Below are 18,839 nucleotides of genomic sequence, written 5' to 3'. Positions count from 1 at the left end.
TGGAATGCAGGGTCTTGGTTACCAAGTATTTGTAACTTTACTTTTTTTTTTATTTTTGGGTGCAGAATTCCCTCAGGAGTAGCCCTCTCACAGATCCTGGTTGTTGGTTGTGTCAGTATGGGGAGGAGGAGTGGCCAGAGAGCAATGAACTCTAGCTATCCTTCGCTGGCAGAGGGTCCCTTAGGGTCCCTTATACTTTTCTATTCTGTTTTCCGCCCTCATCAATGTATTGTCTGAGTGCCTTCTAATAGTGTATTATGTGACATGATTAACATCTGTCACGTGTGGTTCTTTCTCCCTCTCATCCTCACCCTAGAGGGAGAGAATTGTGTGTGCAGAGGAGCGTTTTGGTGTGTTTTTGTAATGTAAATTCTGCTGTGTTTATGTTAGAGAAGGTCAGGTTGAAGAAATGCCCCTTGAATGTGGAGCAGAAGGTGGTCAGGTTTGTGTTATTCTTGGGGTGGTTCCTGGAGGACTTCGTTCCACAGTCTCGGACTTGCCCGTCTCCTGCACAGACAAGCTTTCCTCTTAGCGTAGTGTAGCTGTGGAGTGAAGTTGTCAACAATGCTCTTCATCCCGGAGCTTTAGATGATCTTTTAGATATTCTGGACCTTGCCATTGAGCATCTTCTAGGTAAGGACCGAGATCTTGAACTTGACTCGGTGATCTATGGAAAACCAGTGTTGCTGAAGAGATGAACTGTAGCATTCTGTACTAGTTGGAGTTTCCTAAAAGCTAACAGCTTCTTGCCTAGGAATATTGCACAGACAGGAGGTGACAAAGGCAGGTATAACTGAGCCAGGTCATTGTTTGCCAGGAAGGGATGGAGTCTTATAACCAACGGGAGAAGGTAAAAAGCACTACTCATGGATAAGGCTAAGGTTTTGTCATGGTTATTTTTAGTAAAAGTCACGGACAGGTCACGGGCAATAAATAAAAATTCATGGAAGCCGTGACCCATCTGTGACTTTTGCTACTGCAGCTCCATGATTTTCCCCCACCACCGTGGTGGCTGGGAGCTGTGGGGTTCCCCCTCTGCCCAAGGCAGCTGGAAACTGCAGGGTGACCATATTTCCCAAAGAGAAGATGGGACACTCCTAGCCCCTTGCCCAACTTGTCCCCCTCCCCCTGGGTTCCCTCAGGAGTCTGATCACCTGTCGCTGGAACCCTGCAGGGGGCCCCTGTTGCTGCTGTCACTGGAATCCTGCCAGGGCCCTGCTGGCTGCCAGCTCCAGAGTCCTACAGCTCCTGGGGCTGAAGCAGAGAATGTCACAGAGGTCTCCAGAAGTCACGGATTCCGTTACTTCCTTGACCTCCGTGACATAAACGTAGTGTATTCATGGATGCTCCTATGTGAGAGCTGTGTCAGCAAGGAATCAGGAGTACACCTAAACTATGGACTGAAATTTGGTTTCTTGACACACCACTCCTTTCTCTCACCCCAGGTTTGTCAAATTTTATCTCAGTGAACCAGAGAATAGTGTAGGAAAGAGGTTTCCATAGTGTGGACCACACCAGAACACAGAGGTAGTCAGCTGGATCACACACCTTCCCATTCGTAGTCACACAGGTCACCTCCCTTTCTCCCCCCTGTACAATTCCGTGAGCCCCCTTATTCTATCTGCAATAACATTCAATCCCCGTGGCAACTACAGCAGTTGGTTATATTGAAATATAATTGTTATTTGTATTGTGGTACTACCTAGGGGTTCTAACTGGAACTGGGATACATTGAGCTCGTTGCTCTATTTAATTTATTATAGGTGTCTTTTAATACAATTTAGGAGCTCAAAATATGGAGGACAGCCAGCTCGCTGTGGACCACCAGCAAGTGCTCCACAGAGCAGAGGCTGAGTACCTCTGCTTTACAGAATACTGTGGATGTCATAGTGAGGTTAATTATTTTACAAGCAGTAAATGCTAACCTTTTTTAATGGAAACCACTGTACTGTATGTAGCATGTGTGTGTGGACTACCACTGCCAAAAAGAAAACATTTGACTGTATCTCTGCCATTACTTTACTATTTCACTATTGGGAGCTCTTAGTAATGAAAATGTGTGGACTCATCATCTGTAACAAAATAATTGCAATGAATATATTCTCTGTCAATACATGATTAGAATATAGATGGCATAGACAGCAAACATCTCTTTCTGATAGTGTGAAGGGAGACATTAAAATATACTTATATTGAAACAATTCATCACATTTACAAGCACAGTGTCAATACAATGAATATAAGTTGGGAAAAAAAGTTGTTTGAAAAAAATCTCTTTATTTCTTCACATAATATTATAAGAAATGTCCTTTATTCATTATTAGCTGTAGACTAAGACTTACATGTTTGTTGCAATTTGACTTCATTTGTACAGTTGTATAATTAAGGCTCAACAAGAGAGATCCGTTTGGATTTAGAACATTGTTTAGAAGTTTTAATTGCCTTTGGAAACTGGGGAGAAGTTCATTCTGTACATGTTTTACTTACAATTCAGGAACCATTATTATGTCAGAAGACTTGCGAGATGCTTTGGATAACATGTATGATGCCAGAATTCCCAAGCTTTGGTTCAAGATTTCCTGGGAATCTGCTACTTTAGGGTTTTGGTTTACTGAGCTTCTTGAAAGAAACCAACAGTTTAGCAGCTGGCTGCTGGATGGCCGACCAAATCAATTCTGGATGACAGGATTCTTTAATCCACAGGTAAGGTTACCAAGTTAGCTTAAGCATGGTATTTTAAATCCTATGCAATAACTAAATGATAACTTGAGAAAGCATCCCACTAACTCAGTTATAATTGTGTCCTGAGTTAAATAAGCTCCAAACCTTAAGGATGAGATGTTTATTAGCCCAAAGTATGGTTGCTGAAATAACAGAAAGCAGCACCATCAAGTTATTATTATAATAATAATAGAATGTATATAAATAGTCTCAATGAGTTTCTGCACATTTCAACTCCTTACTCCCTTTTTTCTTTCTTTTTCTTCCCTCCCCTTGCCCTGTAATAAGAGTCATTTGCGTGTCATTCATTTATTTAAAGCTTCCTAGAGTATGAAATAATTACATTTTAAAAAGAAAGTTTTAAAAACATGCCATTTATGGGTAAAATGGGACTTGCCTCCGAGCTCTTGTGGGCCAGTTCCATAATGTGGCGTTATATATTATGTATACAGCACCTAAAATTGTGCCAGGCAATTTGCAGAGAGATAAAGAACACAGTCCCCACACTGCATAGTCTAAAATAGGTCAGACATAACAAAAAGAAAAGCAACAAAGAGAAGGGCTGAGGGTGGAAGAAGGAATAATTCACACCTTCATCATGTGGCTACTTTGTATGGCTGTGCACACTGATGAAAGTTTCATGATGCAGCAGATATTTCTGGGAGCTGTGACATCTGGAAATGATGGATTCTGAGATGTCTTGGGTGAGTGCATGGCCAATTTTGTGGAACCGAAAGAGAGTTATTTAAAAGATGTGTTTTTATTAATACCAATGGATGTTAGCAATGTAAATGTTAGATGATGGAGTTGCCAGGAAGAGAAAAATTATCGATGGAGATGGGTGTGGCAAATATTCTTCTGGGCTAAGGGTAGAGGATCTTCAGGTGTCTATCTGGACTGACTGTTTTGGAGAATAAATAGTCCACCGTCACAATTTTATAGTCCCAGTGTCCTGTCCTACAGACATCAGAATCCAAGGATTTAAAGAAGCTATTATAGTTTAACATTTGATTTTGTCCACAAGACTCAGAGTCCATTACAGGCACTTTTAAATATCCCTGAACTGCTATTATGCTGTCAGACCAGTTGCTGTCTTACCTGCCTCACCAGGGGTGCTGTGAGAATCAGTAAGTTAGTGTTGATACACTATTTTGGTAACGTGAAGTACTGTGTAAACTAGTACTTGTCTGGAGAATGGTTATACATCTCAAAATTCATACTGTTTCCTGACATTTTCTTCACTTACTGCTGCTAGATTTTGCGCTAAAGGTGCCCAAGAACAGACCTAGTTTTTACTCTGGCCATGTTAGTTGGCTTTGTTCATGCCTTGGCCTAGTGACAGGTTTACAATTCTGCCAGGCTAAATTGGGCATCCTACTTATTGGCTCTGGACATCTGGACACCTCAATAAGAAGCCAAGTAATCAGAATAAAATGTCTCCAAACAAGCTGGGACTTAATAGACCACAACAATACAGGAAGAGCTTGCAGAAATGTGCAAATTTAACACTACATAACACACATTTGTAAAACTTTCTAAACCTGTAAAGTATAGAGGAATCCCTGCATACTGTATGTTTACATGACTTTAATGTTCATTTGTGTCAGCAATTACAAACGTAAGAGTCAGAAAGTATCCTGCTAAACTCTATTGTGTTACATTTTATTTAAAATGATTATAATTAATAATATAGTTATAATTCTTTTAAATCACTATCACATGGATCAGAAATTTAGAAAATGAATTCCCATCTACAAAAATGGGTTGAAAGGGATAAAGAATTAATTTTACTGGCAAAACTGGCTCGTTAATAATAACTTATAAATAGTCAAGAACGTCTCTCATTTGTATATCTCAGAAATCTATTTCTTATCCCCGTCTGTATAGCCTGCTGTCTTCTCTTTGCATCAGTCTATTGATGATGGTAATGGTTAACACAAGAGAAGAAGATAAATCTGCTGCATTCAGAATATAGTGTGCTCTCACATTAAAAATAGAGGGCCCAATTCTGTTCTGACTTATGCTGGTTCTAAACTAGGGTAACTTGAGTGACTTCATGGGAACGTCTCCTGATTTATACTGGTGTGAGAGGAGGATCAGGCCCATATGTGAAAGAAACCCTGTTCCTTTTGTGTTTACACTGGGCGAAGGAAACCAGTTCAAGTAAATGAGACCTGACGTGGACTATCACCCACCCCTGGAATTAATCTAGCACTAGATCTTTTTTAGAAGTGAGACAAAATGTGATTAAAATATGGTTTAAAAAAATGTTAGCACCTTTCATGCATCTTTGCACCTCCAGGCTACAGCAAGCAAAAAGTACCCTTGCTCTCTTGCACTTTCACTACAAGCTAGTATGGTGTCTTTGGTTTTGTTTTTGTGTCAAAAAAGATGTTTTAATGTGAGTGATAAACAAAAACAAAAAAACCCCGCAAGCACTGCTTTCTGCTGCAGCAGGGGCTTAGTGTTCGAGGCACGGTAGGAAAGGGTTCTTCTGTAAGGTGCAGTGCCCCATTCACCAGTGCACACTTATTTCCACAGTAACACAATGATAGTTCTGTTTTGCAAGCATAGTTGGGAAATATGAAATAAACCATAAAGGGAGGCCTCCCACATTAGCTGGGTGAGGTGAAGAGGAAAACATGTTTATTGTAACAATAAGAATAATTGACTTCAGTCTACCACATCACATAGCCCAGTTGTCTTGATCCTCCACATCCAAAGAGTCAAAGTTAGATTGTATTAGTTCTTGGAAGGGAAAGAAAACAAAACTCCAGTTTACATCAGTAGCCTCTAGTGAATATGCTGGAGATGAGTGGGCATGCAGATGAGTGGGATTAAATATCTTGCCCTACTTCAGAGTCTGAATGAAAATGGCATAGACCACTAGAAACTGAAACAAAACACCACACGAAAGTCAATTGTCGCAAGGGAGAGAGAAATGGAAGAAGAACTGAACCCGAACCCCTATTACACTGATTTACATCCTGTTGCTTCTTGATTCATCGTCAGTAATGGCAGAATCATTGGGCAGCCAGCCTTTTCAGTATCAGCCCATCTCTTGCATTGATTAGGATTCTTTCCAGTGTGGTGATGATGTTAAGAACCCCGCTATAGACAATGAATGGGTCCTGCCATCTTTGTGATAATAGCTGATCTCTGCCGTCTGTCTCAGGCTTGCTCCTAATGGACAGCTATCCTTCCCTTCTTATGATTTATTATTAGTAGTATTTTATTTATTATTATCACTATTTCCTTGTTTGGCCAAGCATCTGAACCACTTTCCTCACCCTGCCCTCTGTACTTTAATCTCTTCTCTGTGCTTTCTTTTCTTAGTTTATCTGGGATCTGGTATCTCTCTGTGACCTTCCGAATAAGGATACTTGGCTTTTAGTTTTACAGGTTTCTATTTTAAAATATTGGTACTGGGATCATTTCTACAGACTGAGAGGGAAAACATATTCTCGTCACATAGGTTCTGCTTTGAGCTAATGGGCATATCTGATGACGCTATTTGACCATTACTTACCAACTCCCTTAGCTATATAATAGGGATCCCAGCTCGTTCAAACCCAATTATAATGATATTTGTTGACACAAAACCTCTTTAAAATGTTCCTATGCTGGGCTTTCTAGAATGATAGTAGGAAGGTAGTAATGAGGATTAACTGAGACAGTGTGTTGCATTATCTTATGTATCCAAGCTCTCTTAACTTGAGGAGTAATACGCACTTACAAAACGCACCAGCAGCAGATTCATATGGCTATGATGTGGTCATGGTGGCAAGTAAGATGGAGTTCCACCTTGAACTGTTCCTTGCAAGTCTTCTTCAGTAAGAGTCTGTATGGGAGGATTTAGATTTCTTAAATCCCTCAAAATTCCATCTTCCAACCTTGTTCATGTCCAGCCCTGTGCTCTAATTCGTTTGATCTCAGTTCTATAAACCTTTTGTAAAAGCATAACTTCTTGTGCACTGCAGACATAAACCCACCACTGCAGTCATATTGTTCTCAACTAGTGCACAATTGTGACTTGCCAGGATCATCTAAGTGTCTCCTTGTTCTGACAATATCAAACCAATGAATATTAAGAATACGCCATAACTATTGACGCTGAAAACTGTTTAGTTTCCTCTCCTCGGCTGTTTTTAATGGCCATGTTTCTGAGCCATATAACAGAGTTGTCATGACTACCATGGGAAATGTTTGTATCTTCGTTGTCACACAGCCAGAGGCCTTTGATGATGCAGAAATGCCATGATGGAAGACCGATCCCATGTGTGACTTCTCTGGATATAGAACCTCCTGTGGTCAAACAGCTACCCAGGCAGAGAAACTATTCACCCGGTCAGTGTCACTGCCATCAACATTCAGTGTTAGCAGATCATTTTTTTGTTGCTGTTTAGAAGAGGTGTGCATTTGGTTTTATCACCATTGATCTTAAATCCTATGGATTCTGCAGTTTTTTGCAGCTCTTCTAGCATTAGCTGTGGTTGGTCAGTAAAGGTAAAGCAATATTATCCACATATTTGAGATCCTCTAAAGATGAATCTTTAAATTTCACACCTCCTACTTTGGCCTCAGTCAGTTTTGTCATCAGATAGTCTATTAGAACATTAAATAACCTACGTGAGAGAACGCAACCCTGCATACTCCTGATTCTACTGAAAACCAGTCTGTAATGCAACTGTGACCTCCCACAGCTAAATGTACCCAGGTACAGTTCCTCCACTAGCACACTAAATCCTTACGCATCCCATGCTGGTGTAGCAGTATCTGCAGTACTTGATGCACTGAGTAAAAAGGAGCTGCAAAGTCTATAAATGTGATGTTCGCTTCCTTTCATTGTTCTAGTTGTTTTCAATAATTTTCCAAAGAGAATATATACCATGGATTGCCGATCAAGTTGTGTGGAAACCACACTGGTTGTCTCTCTTTTTTGGGTTGAGACAATATTTCAGTTGGTTCAGTAATACGATCGTAAACACCTTCCTGACTGGCAGGAGCAATATACCCCTATAATTTGAGCAAGCTGATTGCTCTCCTTTTTTTGAAAAAAGAGATGATGCAATCCCTTTTCCAATGTTATGGAATATAACTCATTTCTTAAACTTTTAAGACAACTTTGTGAAGCCAGTGAACAAAATCCAGGCTTCCTCTCTTTAGCAGTTATGGTAAAATATTGTCAAGATCAGATGCTTTATCATCTCATAACTGTTTAACCACAAGTATCATTTCCTCTAATGTCACCAGCCTTTTTTCTGGTGGATTCATTTTTGGATTAAGTTGTAGTTTACAGCTTGATGGGGATCTGTTCATTAATTCACAAAAATGATCATGCAAGTGCTTAAGTTGTGCATCAACATCCATTTTTATCCTTAACTTGCAGAACCCACAAGAATGGACTTCCATTTAGGACAAATACACATTTCTGGTCATGCCTTTCAGAGGCTTTCTCAATGTACTGGGCCATACTGTTTCAACATTGATTATGATCATTCCAGAAGGCCCTCTTGATTGCTCATTCAAGACATTTCTTTTCCTCTATTATCCATTTCCTCGTCTCTTCGCTGACTCAGCTCTGACCTGCAGGTGCATCCCTTTGGCATCACACCTTTTTTTTTTTTCTCTCTCCCATAATTTGATGTAGTCATCTGTAATCCAACATTGCTTGTTCATTCTCCTTAGTCCCAGTTGTTTTCCAGCAATCTCTGTGATAAAATCCCCAAATAAAGTCCATTCTTCCTCTGCGGAAGACAATTGATCATCTAATATAGAATATTTGTTGGAAATCACTACTGGGTAACTATATGTGATCATTTCTTCATGAAGTTTATGAACATTGAAGCATTTCCATGCAATAGATGTCCTCTCTGGAACTTTTTTAAATGGAACTATTCGGAGTCGATGATCAGATTCCAGAGCAAGATCAGCACTCCTAAATACACATAGATCCACGGATGATTTTAATCAAGGATTTCAAAATGTGATCCAAAGTTGCATTGTTGCCTGATGGATATCAAAATGTTATGGCACTTCTTTTGCTGAAGCCAGGTAGCCATTAAAAATAGTCTGTGTGTAGAAACACATTTTTATAGATGCACGTCATTATCTGATCTCTCTTCTGGTAAACTGTGTGGTCCCAATACCAGTTCAAATCCAGTTCTGTCATGGCCAGTTCTCATGTTCATATCTCCTTATGGTGACTATATGAAGTCAGGGTGATGTATCGGATCCAATGGCATCTACCATGGTTAAAAAAAAAAAAGCATCTCAGTATCAGGCCTAGTGTCCTGTGGAGCATATGCAATAATAACTACCGCACATCCTACCTTCCAACTGAAAATGGTGGCTATCAGGCGTGGTGATGAAGCGTGCCAGGTCCGTATTGCCAATTGCACCCTCAGGCACAAAACCAGAGCAACACCAGCATGCTCATCATGCATGTAACAATTAAAAGGTCTGACCTCTAAGAGTCACAGCTGTGCCGTTGCTGCTCAAATTCCACCAGGACTCCTGTACACTGCATATATCCACATTCAGCCTTTCCAGTTCTTCCGCCGGGAGAGTCGTTTTTCCAACAGCTCTTAATGACCAGTTATTCCACAATCTCATCCTCAGACACTGACATTGCTGCAGAAGTGGATGTACTTTTTTATTATCAGGCTCTTCCACCCCATATTTGGTTTATTGAAGGACCATCAACATACAGTCTGACTCCTCTGCACGTAATTGATTTAGATGAATCCTGAAGCTTGGTTCTGTTGTGAGTAGCAGATGGAACTGCCAAAGCTGGTGAAGTAGCCAAAGTTTTATGTCCATTTCTTCCACATGCTGAAGCTAGAGATGTTTTATGGGGATGGCTTGCCAGGCCATCACCCAACTTTCCTGCATTACTGGGACTTGGGACTGGCACTAGGAACAAGGAATCCAGTAGTGTGACAAACAGCGCCTGCAGCCATATCCTGTGTGCTCTAATCCCACTAGTTCTCACAAAAGTAGCAGAGGTGGGTGGGTTCTGTACCTGTTTGAGCCAAGATGCTGATCATTCAGCAGGTGCCTTTCTTCCCTTGGAAGCAGTACTGAACCAAGGACCCAACATGGTCTACTGCAATACAAATCTAAATAGTAAGATTCCAGTCACTCTGTGTGTTATTCTGAAGCTTAAAATATTGGTGAGTCACTGTGAAGTGATGGAAGCACCACAAGTGTGCTTGAGAGCTCTTTGTGTTCAGAATATCACCAGGTTCAATCATCACTGGATTTTGCAGTCTGATAGTGTCCAGTTTTTAAGTTCTCAGTTATTCTGACTTTACGAATTACACGTGTACAGCTACATTTAGGCATGTATCTATGCCCTGCCAAGAATTCTAGATCATTGTGATATCAGTGGTAACTCAGCCAATCACCCTCTTAACTCTACATCTAATTTGCATGCAGTAGTTTCATTGGTTATATGAGGGAGACTGCACAGATGGTGGATTACTTGTCCCAAGAACTGCGCCCCCCCCATATGCCCAACAGACACCCGCACAAAACATCAAAAATCTCCCAGCACAACACCTATAGACACAAATCACCACAACCACCCACACAACAGCACAGCTAGCATACACAATTACTCAAACACACATAGCCCCTCACAGCAGCACACACGATTCACCACACACACAATTCACTACAATTCATAGAATCATAGAATATCAGAGTTGGAAGGGACCTCAGGAGGTCATTTAGTCCAACCCCCTGCTCAAAGCAGGACCAATCCCCAATTTTTGCCTCAGATCCCTAAATGGCCCCCTCAAGGATTGAACTCACAACCCTGGGTTTAGCAGGCCAATGCTCAAACCACTGAGCTATCCCTCCCCCCCAATTCTCACAGCACAATGTAACACACACACAAAATAACCCCAAACACACACAGCACCTCACCACAGCACACACCCCTCATTCACCACCCACACAAATCAACACAAATCTCTCAGTATAACAGTCCCTAACCACAAATCAACAAGTCATGCAAACAACACAGCCAGCACACACAATAACCCCCAACACACATAACCTATCACTGCAGCACGCACCCCCATTCACCACTTGCACAAATCCACATAACTCTCCTAGCACAACATAACTCCCGCACAATGCAGCCAGTGTACACAATTGCCCCAAACATCACTCTGAAGCCTAGAGTGTCTGTTGAGTGAGTGTGAAGTGACAGATACAACTGCAAGCATGGTGGGGGAGTCTTCTTTTTCAGGCTAGCACCAAGTTCAATCATCACCAGGATTTGCAATCTATTACCATCCAGGTTTTAGCTTCTCAGCCATTTTTGGCTTTTTTGTGCACACAACTTTACAAATTACACCTGTGCAACAGCATGGGCTTTCTGCTACTAGTAGTGAATAATAATAATGGGCCTGTTCACCCAACAGTCTCCAATATCACAGTGAATGTCTTTCATTGCTTCCAATCCCATGATGGTCTCATTTCTTTCTCCCTGACTGACACCACCAGCCCTCTAACCTCACTGCCCCCTTTGCACTCCCACCCTTTGTTTCATATTTATAACTCACTGCCCTACATGTCTCCCACATCTGTCCACCAAACCCTCACTCTCTCTATTCCTTGAAATCTGTCCTTAAAACCTATTTCTTCCCGGCCTCCACCTTTCACTTCCCTGAACCGTTGTTTTATTCTTCTTGTCTCTCTTAGATTGTAGCTCTTTGGGGCAGAAATGGATCTCATGGTGTTTCTAAATGCTGTGTCATTTACTGTGCTGTATAAATGAGCATCAATGAATAAAATATAATAAAATAATTTAGTATAGCTTTGCAACGACCCATTAAGCAGTGACTGCATTTCACCCCAGTGATGGCTGCATTTCAGGGGGATGATTTGATGCCTGTGCATACTTCCTTTGTACTTCAATTTAAGTTTGTAAAGTACTTTGGCATCCTTGTGGGATGAGAAGTACTTTTGCAGTGTAAATGACTAATGATATTATTCTTGGAAAAGCAGAGCTGTAGAGCATATAGTGAAATACTAAAATTATTTGTGGCCAAGCAATTGCCTGTGTTCAGGAATGACACAAACCACATTAAATTAATCTGGCATATTTGTCAGATCTCTCTCCATCTGTCCAAAGTATCTGTAGCTGTAAAGTATGTCTGCTAGGTGGGCTCCTTTATGTATGTAACGTTTGATACGTTAAATTAAGTCTAACTGCTGGATGCTTTTTGGCACCCACACCCAAATAGCAAATACATAATGGGGCATGTCACTGTGATTATATATGAAAGCAGTGGGTTTACACTATTGCACTTGATTTGATAAGCAGCTGACATTATGTAGTGTAGCACTTTATGCTTTTAAGTCACTGTTATAACCAAGTAAGGAATAGTAGTGGGACATGGCTAAAGCTCAAACTTTCCTTTTCTTTCTCCACTTAACATTGTTTCACTACAGGGATTCCTAACTGCCATGCGGCAGGAAACAACACGCTTGAATTTAGCAAAAGGCTGGGCGCTCGACAGTGTTATTTTACACAATGACGTAACCAGGATGATGAAAGAAGATATAAGCGGCCCTCCTCCTGCTGACATTGGTGGGGTTTACATATATGGCCTTTTCCTGGACGGAGCAGGTTGGGACCGCAGGAATGCCAAGCTCATGGAGTCTGCACCAAAGGTTAGTGTCAAGTTGTCTGAAACAAAGAGAGTGTGGCACAGTTACAGAATAGTAAATAAAACCTGGTCAGCAGGGTGCCTTAAGGAAACATTCAGTGTGACTGGGACAGTGATTGCACAATATATTGTAGTTGGGATAAAATGCTACCCGGGGGACGTGAGTAGATTGATAGCAGCTCTGTGCCCTGGAATGTGGAAACGCCGGGCTTGCAGGCAGCCCCTGAGCTTTTGCTCCCCAGAATGGTACCACTCAAACACATAGCACAAGGTGCTGCTCTTGGAAGCCAAAGGTGATTACACAAGAACCTCTCATCTGCACATCTGGAAGAGTTGTTTTGGCATGTGTATGGCTGGCCATCCTCATAGCCAGGGGGTGAAAGCTGTTTCCAGGGCTGTCTAGGGAGGAAAGGATAAATATGGGGGGTGGGTTAGAACAATGAAGCACCATTGTGAAGAGGAACCTTAGGATCTCATCTGGGATGGGTGTAACTGTAGCAGTTCAAAGTCATACTCTTCTGCTTCAGGGAGCCACAGGTACGTAGCTACATAATAGTAATGCCCACATCCATATCAAATTAAGCTGTGCTTCCATCCAAACTTGTGAGCTAAGTAGGATAGGGTATGATAGAAGCCACTGAAGACCAGACCTTTGGGGTCATTGAAGTCCTTGGCATTTTTTTACACAAGTAGATGTGTTAGCTCTGAGGTCTTGCTCAAGCTTCAGTTTGGTTAAGTTTATCTAAAACCAGTTGCCTCTGTGGTATCAGCAGGGTGCAGTATTCTTCAATTCCCACTCCAGACTGTTCTGTAGGGTTCCTGTATTCTGTAAAACGTTGCCAGGCTTTACCCCAGAGGTAACTACATTGCAGTCGTGGGTCAGAGAATTCCTGTCTGGGGTTGGTAAAGCACGTACGCCTCCCACTGGAGGAGAACTGTGTCTTTGAGATCTTTGCCATTGTGACAGCCACCTCTAGCGTTCTGTGTTCGTGGTAAGATGTTTCCCACGCGTGTGCCTGTCCTGACTGACTGAAGCAAATGTTTATAAACTTCTTGTCATCAAGCAGTGCATACTATCCAGTTTCTGTGCAGCAAATCCGGGGTATAACTGTGATCAAGCTGACCCTTGGTGTCAGGTAGTTAGCTGCTCACAAGTGTAATGTGTAGTGATGGGTAAATCTCGGATAGTTCGAGCTGGCTTGGAGAAACACCCAGCAGGCGCCTGTTTGTTCCTTGGAGCTCCACTGCTAGCAAAACAGCTCAGGCAAGTGGGGCTGCTAGTAGCAGCTTCTCCTTTGAAGCTCCACGACTCCCAGTTAGCAAAGCGGAGGAGGGTGGGGAAAGAATGAGGAAAGCTAATGAAAAGACAGGGAAAGAGAAGGAAGAAGGCTCCCTGCCACTCTCCCCTAATCTCCCCACTCTCCTCTACTTCTTGGCTCTTTTATAGGTCCCCCTGCCCACTGCCTTTACCTTCCGGGTCCTCCCAACCCCAGTCACCCTGGGGCTTTCACTGGCTTGACGATATTTTTGTGATCGTGCAGGGCTAAGCAGCAGCATGGGGCTTCCACTCCCTGCTGCACCTGCTAAGAGCCCAGCAAAGCAGCTTCCCAGCAGCACTGCTGTAAGCAAAGAAGCAGCAGAAAAAGTCAGGGGGTGGCCCACGCCCCTTGATGTCCCCTGCAGTGCTGTGCCACTGGCAGCTACCTACCGTGCCCTGGTCTGTTACATCACAAACGGGTTTAAGTCACTAGTGGGATTCAGCGTCCCTGGAATGGCTCTCTGAGTGGTTTGTTTTTTGTTAATGTTCCCCTTAGGTGCTGTTCACAAGTCTTCCTGTAGTCCATGTGTACGCGATCAGCACCACCGCACCACTGGATCCAAAGAAACAGCCAGGGAGCTTGTACTCCTGTCCTGTGTACAAAAAACCTCGACGGACGGACCTGACATACATTTTCTCTTTATATTTGAAAACTGTGCAAAATCCTGACCACTGGACTCTAAGGGGTGTCGCATTACTCTGTGATTCCAAATAGCACTATGGCTGTAAGATCCAACTGGAATACTGGGCCAAGGGCATTCAGGCTTTGGTTTTATTACATAGCAGTGGTATATTTCTATTCATAGAGGTATGGGCATTAGCAAATCATATTTGTAGAGACAGCTGTATCTCCATGGTGATTTGTATGACCTTTTCACAGCAGGAATCATTAGACATGTTTAACTTGGGAACATCAACCAGGGAACCTTCAAATCTGTAACATGGAAAACAATTATAGGTATAAAGTCTATTTGCACTGAATCTATCCCAATTTGCTGCATAAATTAACTCATTCTACTAAATACTCTATTCCACATTCAAAATATACGCTCATTAAAAATGCCTCTTGCTTGAGACTACTGTTCTAACTAGATTTTACAGTGATTCTTTATAGATCTTATCTCCTCTTTATAATACAGTTATGCTGACAGTTATTGGTGATTTCATCCATCACAAACCTCTTTGGAAGTGGGTACAAATACACCCTTCATTTAACATAAATGTCAGGACAGGTTAATCACAAGCCCCCCTCCCGACCTAAGACAAAAGGGGGTGTGAATCTGCCCAGGAATTTGCTAGGTAAGGTGAATGTGTGTGCATGTAGAACAAGCAGAATGAGCGAGCCTCAGAGGTAGGAAGAAAGCCAAGCAGTTGCTTGTAAGCACAGGGTGAGCCAGGAGAAACCTAGAGGAAGATTCTGGGTTTGGTGCTGGGTAAAGAGGCTGTAATCAAAGACATGATCCTGTTTTTTTAATTCCTCCTGCATGCCTTGTAAATAAACAAAACTGCATCAAAGAAAATATCAGCTCCCTCATTAATTTCTGCTTCCAAGTAGAACAGCCCTCGGGGCCTGAACTTTGACTGGCCTCTGGAGCCAAAAAGGAGCAAGGGTACAGATTTGTAATTATGCAGCCATGTTTTAGTTCCAAGTGCATCAGCTGCAGCATAACTGAAGAAAGATGGTGCTATATCCAAATGGTTCTCTGGCTATAAGCACTGCTTTAAATGACTCAGATTGCTTAGACGGTAGCGTAGACTGCCTCCAGGGATAGACACTTGGCTAAGCTGGCAGCTAATGTTTTGGAGAAACAGGACCTCAGACAAATGTGAAAAGATTTGGTCTAACTTTTAGAAACCTTTGATTAATTCTTAGTGACTGGAAAGTGAGGTGCAAGGCGTCACTCTCCTTTCCCTTCTCTGCCACACCCACTTCCTTTCTTTCTTTTTCTTTGTGGGTTTTTTTTTTAAACTGTTCTCCCCTTATTTTTATAATAGTAAAATAAAATAAAACGTTGATGATGTACCACAAGTTTAAATGTCTGCACACAAAAAGGCCTGTCTAATTTGCATGCAGTTACTTTTGATTTCATTTGTAAAGTGGGTAATTGTGCATACAAAGAGACATACCTCTGTCTGACAGTTACCTCCTTTGTGCATGCAGGCAGAGCGCTCACAGAGAAATGCAAGCTCACCTCACATGAGGCCTTTTTACTTAAGAACATCTTAGTTTTGTAGCCTCTTTGTTGCTGCTGGTTCCTTGGCCTTATTTCCCATACCTGTATTTTGCATCACTATTTGTGATGAAACTGAAAGAAACAGCAGCCGGCATAGTAGAAGCTCTATCCAGAAATAGCTGCAGAGTTTATTTTTATTAGGCGTGTATGCCACTTCCAGTGTAAAACAAGGATGGGTGTAGACAGGCTTGGTTTGAAAACAGAAACAAGGCTACCACTGGCAGAAAAGCTGTATGGCTTTTTTTTTTTTTTTTGCCAGGCCAGGACACTTTCAAAGTAGTAGGCATTACTGTTGGGGCCAGGGTAAGAAGAGCCTACAGGGAAGGCTCTGCCAATGTCTCTCTCTGTGTTTTTGCTTTTTGTGCAGATACCTTTGATTTTTCTGTCCATTTAAATGGTGATCTGGCCAACTGTCCCAGAAACAGGGTTCAACTTTTCACACAGTCAGTTTTATTTTATGTTTAGTAGTTGCAGGACTCTGACTGTTAGGAGGAATAAAATTCACTTCCACAACTAGCACAGAGTGTCAGACTTGTTCCTGCAAAACAGAGAACAAGCTGTACCTTAAGGGTCACATTCTACCCTTGATCTGTGCACAGAACTCTCTGCACAATTCCTGGGAGACGCCAGACCTAAATGAGACCACACTGTCAAAAGGCTCATCGCTCCTCCCACTTGGAGTGCAGCTGCTTGCGTCCATTGACTTCCGTGAGAGTTTGGGGTGTGAAAGGGATATAGGATCAGGCTTCAAGAACATTGCTTAGACCCTTTGGGAAACTATGGAAAAGATCAGAGAGGCTGTTAACCAGGACAAGGCTGCTCCACTCTATGGAACTAGAGGCTCCAATCAATTACTGTTTTCTGTATGTGGGGAGTAAATTAACTTTGATGGCCTAATAAGCTGCAGCAGCCAACAAAATAATGTTGAGAATACACTCTGTTAGAATGAAAATGGCACTTTGAAATATTCTGCACAACTCAAGAGCTCACTTGCTATAAAAGCAAACCTTCTAATAAATGTAGTAATTTGACAGAATTTCCATGTAATGGGCCAGATAAAGCTTTTCATCCTAATTCTATCACCCCTTTGCTTTATAAAGTTATAGTAAAATTAGAAAATTAAATAGCTGTTTTTTTAAACTCTAGGCCCATTCGTTAGCACATAGTATCTCGCAAACTACTGCAAGTTTCACAATTTGTACATGGCAGTAAAACAGCTGTATTGGATAGCTTTAAATATGTATTTAAGAAACAGACTGAGTCTCTATTAGGGCTTTTTATTGTAGGATAACATCAACTCACGCAAAATAGAACACGGACTATGTAACGTCATAAACAGCCACCATTACCATCTGTGCAATTTAAGATGGCTCCAGGGATTTAAAGAAAAAGAAAAATATTACAAAATTACATAGCTTGCAAGCTAAACTTTCAAAAATTTCTTCCATATGTGCTGAGGAATCTTTGGGGTTTTTTCTTTTTAACAGTGTATTGTTACAGTATTGAATATATTTACAATAGATGTTATGCAAACATCGTTCTCGCTTACAGTGCCTCATGACGTAATTCATCCCAAACCGGCAACATGAATCCAATTTGAAAGCTTTGCCATGTCATTTACATAGTGTATCATTAAGCCCTTAGAACCGGTGTTCCATAGTTGCCATAGCTAATTCCTAATTCAGAACATTCCAATTTTAGGTACCAGGGGCTAAATCACAGGACTGGCAGGCAAAGTATTGGCAATCAAACTGAGTTTGAATGACAGCTTGACCAGTTAGCCATGGGTCCTGGGGCAATGTTTGTCAAAATAGAATCTTAGACAGTAAATAAACTCATAGCTGTTGTCAATATTGTACAGATATCAATGCCTCACCTTGAGATCTAATTTTATGTAAGTACTAAGGAGACATCAAGTAAACTTAAACAGAAGAGGCCCATTAAACCCTACTTATTCTGCCAGTACAATGGCTATGTTTACTAACATACCTCATTTCAGGGCATGGATTCCTGCCTCTTTAGTGCTACAAACACACTGTGTTTCATACTCTTAAAGACAGTGTCTGGCTTGCACTCTCTCTGGCTGTGACTGGTCGATAGTGATGATGAAAAGGAAACAAAGACCTGGATATGGATTGGCCTGCGTGTCAATAGCTTTTTATGGAATTTATTTTAATTGTTTAGAACCCCAGCAAAATGTCAAGAGCAGAAAACACAGCGGTCCTTTTATCTCAGCAGCTACCTTAAGAAAAAAACAACAATGATCTGTTTTTCCTCTGCTCTGTCGGTGGCAATTAATTCTTAAGCTGTTTTTAGTTTTGTATGATGGGAGTAGAGGAACAACTATTAATTAGTTCTTGCACAGAAAAGACAAATGGGCCTGCCCTTCTCAAAATTCACTTTAGTCCCACATTCTTGTTTTTAACTCTCTATTCCTCAGTCCCCATATATTAATCTTGTTTCCCTTATTTAATTTATACCATCGCCGTCCTCAGTACCAATTGACACTTGCACTGACCTTTGCATAATACAGATATTCTACCAGAGTTCTCCATTGCCTCCAGATTTTTCCAGTGTTTAATTTGGCCTATAGTTTTTAGCCTTCTGCTGCTTCAGAAAGTACATCTCTCAACTTCATCAATCCCCCCTTTCAAAATGCTAGAAATCCCTCTTAGTCACTTCAGAGAACAGTTCTCAAAAATCTAGGGTCTCTGCTGCCTTTTATTGCAATGTCTCCAAAGCAATAATTTCCTCCTCCTGCTATGTGAGCAGGCGCTCCAAGAAGAGTCTTAGCACAATTCTCATAGTCGTAGTCTTCCCTTCTGCTAATATAAAATACTACATATATCTCAAAAAGAAAAGGAGGACTTGTGGCACCTT

The 18,839-nt window shown here is 41.5% G+C and overlaps 1 protein-coding gene across 1 annotated transcript in view; it reads left to right on the top strand.

Moving 5' to 3' along the window:
* The window catches only part of LOC102935007 (dynein axonemal heavy chain 5), a 275,261-nt gene extending 256,456 nt beyond the window's left edge, over positions 1-18,805 (top strand). The window contains 3 exon segments of the mRNA XM_043540319.1: positions 2,495-2,703; positions 12,190-12,411; positions 14,222-18,805. Of these exon segments, the coding sequence (XP_043396254.1) occupies positions 2,495-2,703; positions 12,190-12,411; positions 14,222-14,440 (650 nt within the window). The 3' untranslated portion in view covers positions 14,441-18,805.
* The last annotated feature ends 34 nt before the right edge of the window (positions 18,806-18,839 follow it).

The sequence above is a fragment of the Chelonia mydas genome, chromosome 2 (assembly GCF_015237465.2).
Source record: "Chelonia mydas isolate rCheMyd1 chromosome 2, rCheMyd1.pri.v2, whole genome shotgun sequence".
In the NCBI taxonomy this organism is placed as follows: domain Eukaryota; kingdom Metazoa; phylum Chordata; order Testudines; family Cheloniidae; genus Chelonia; species Chelonia mydas.
The sequence above is the reverse complement of the archived record's forward strand: the minus strand, read 5'-3'. Positions and strand labels throughout refer to the sequence as shown.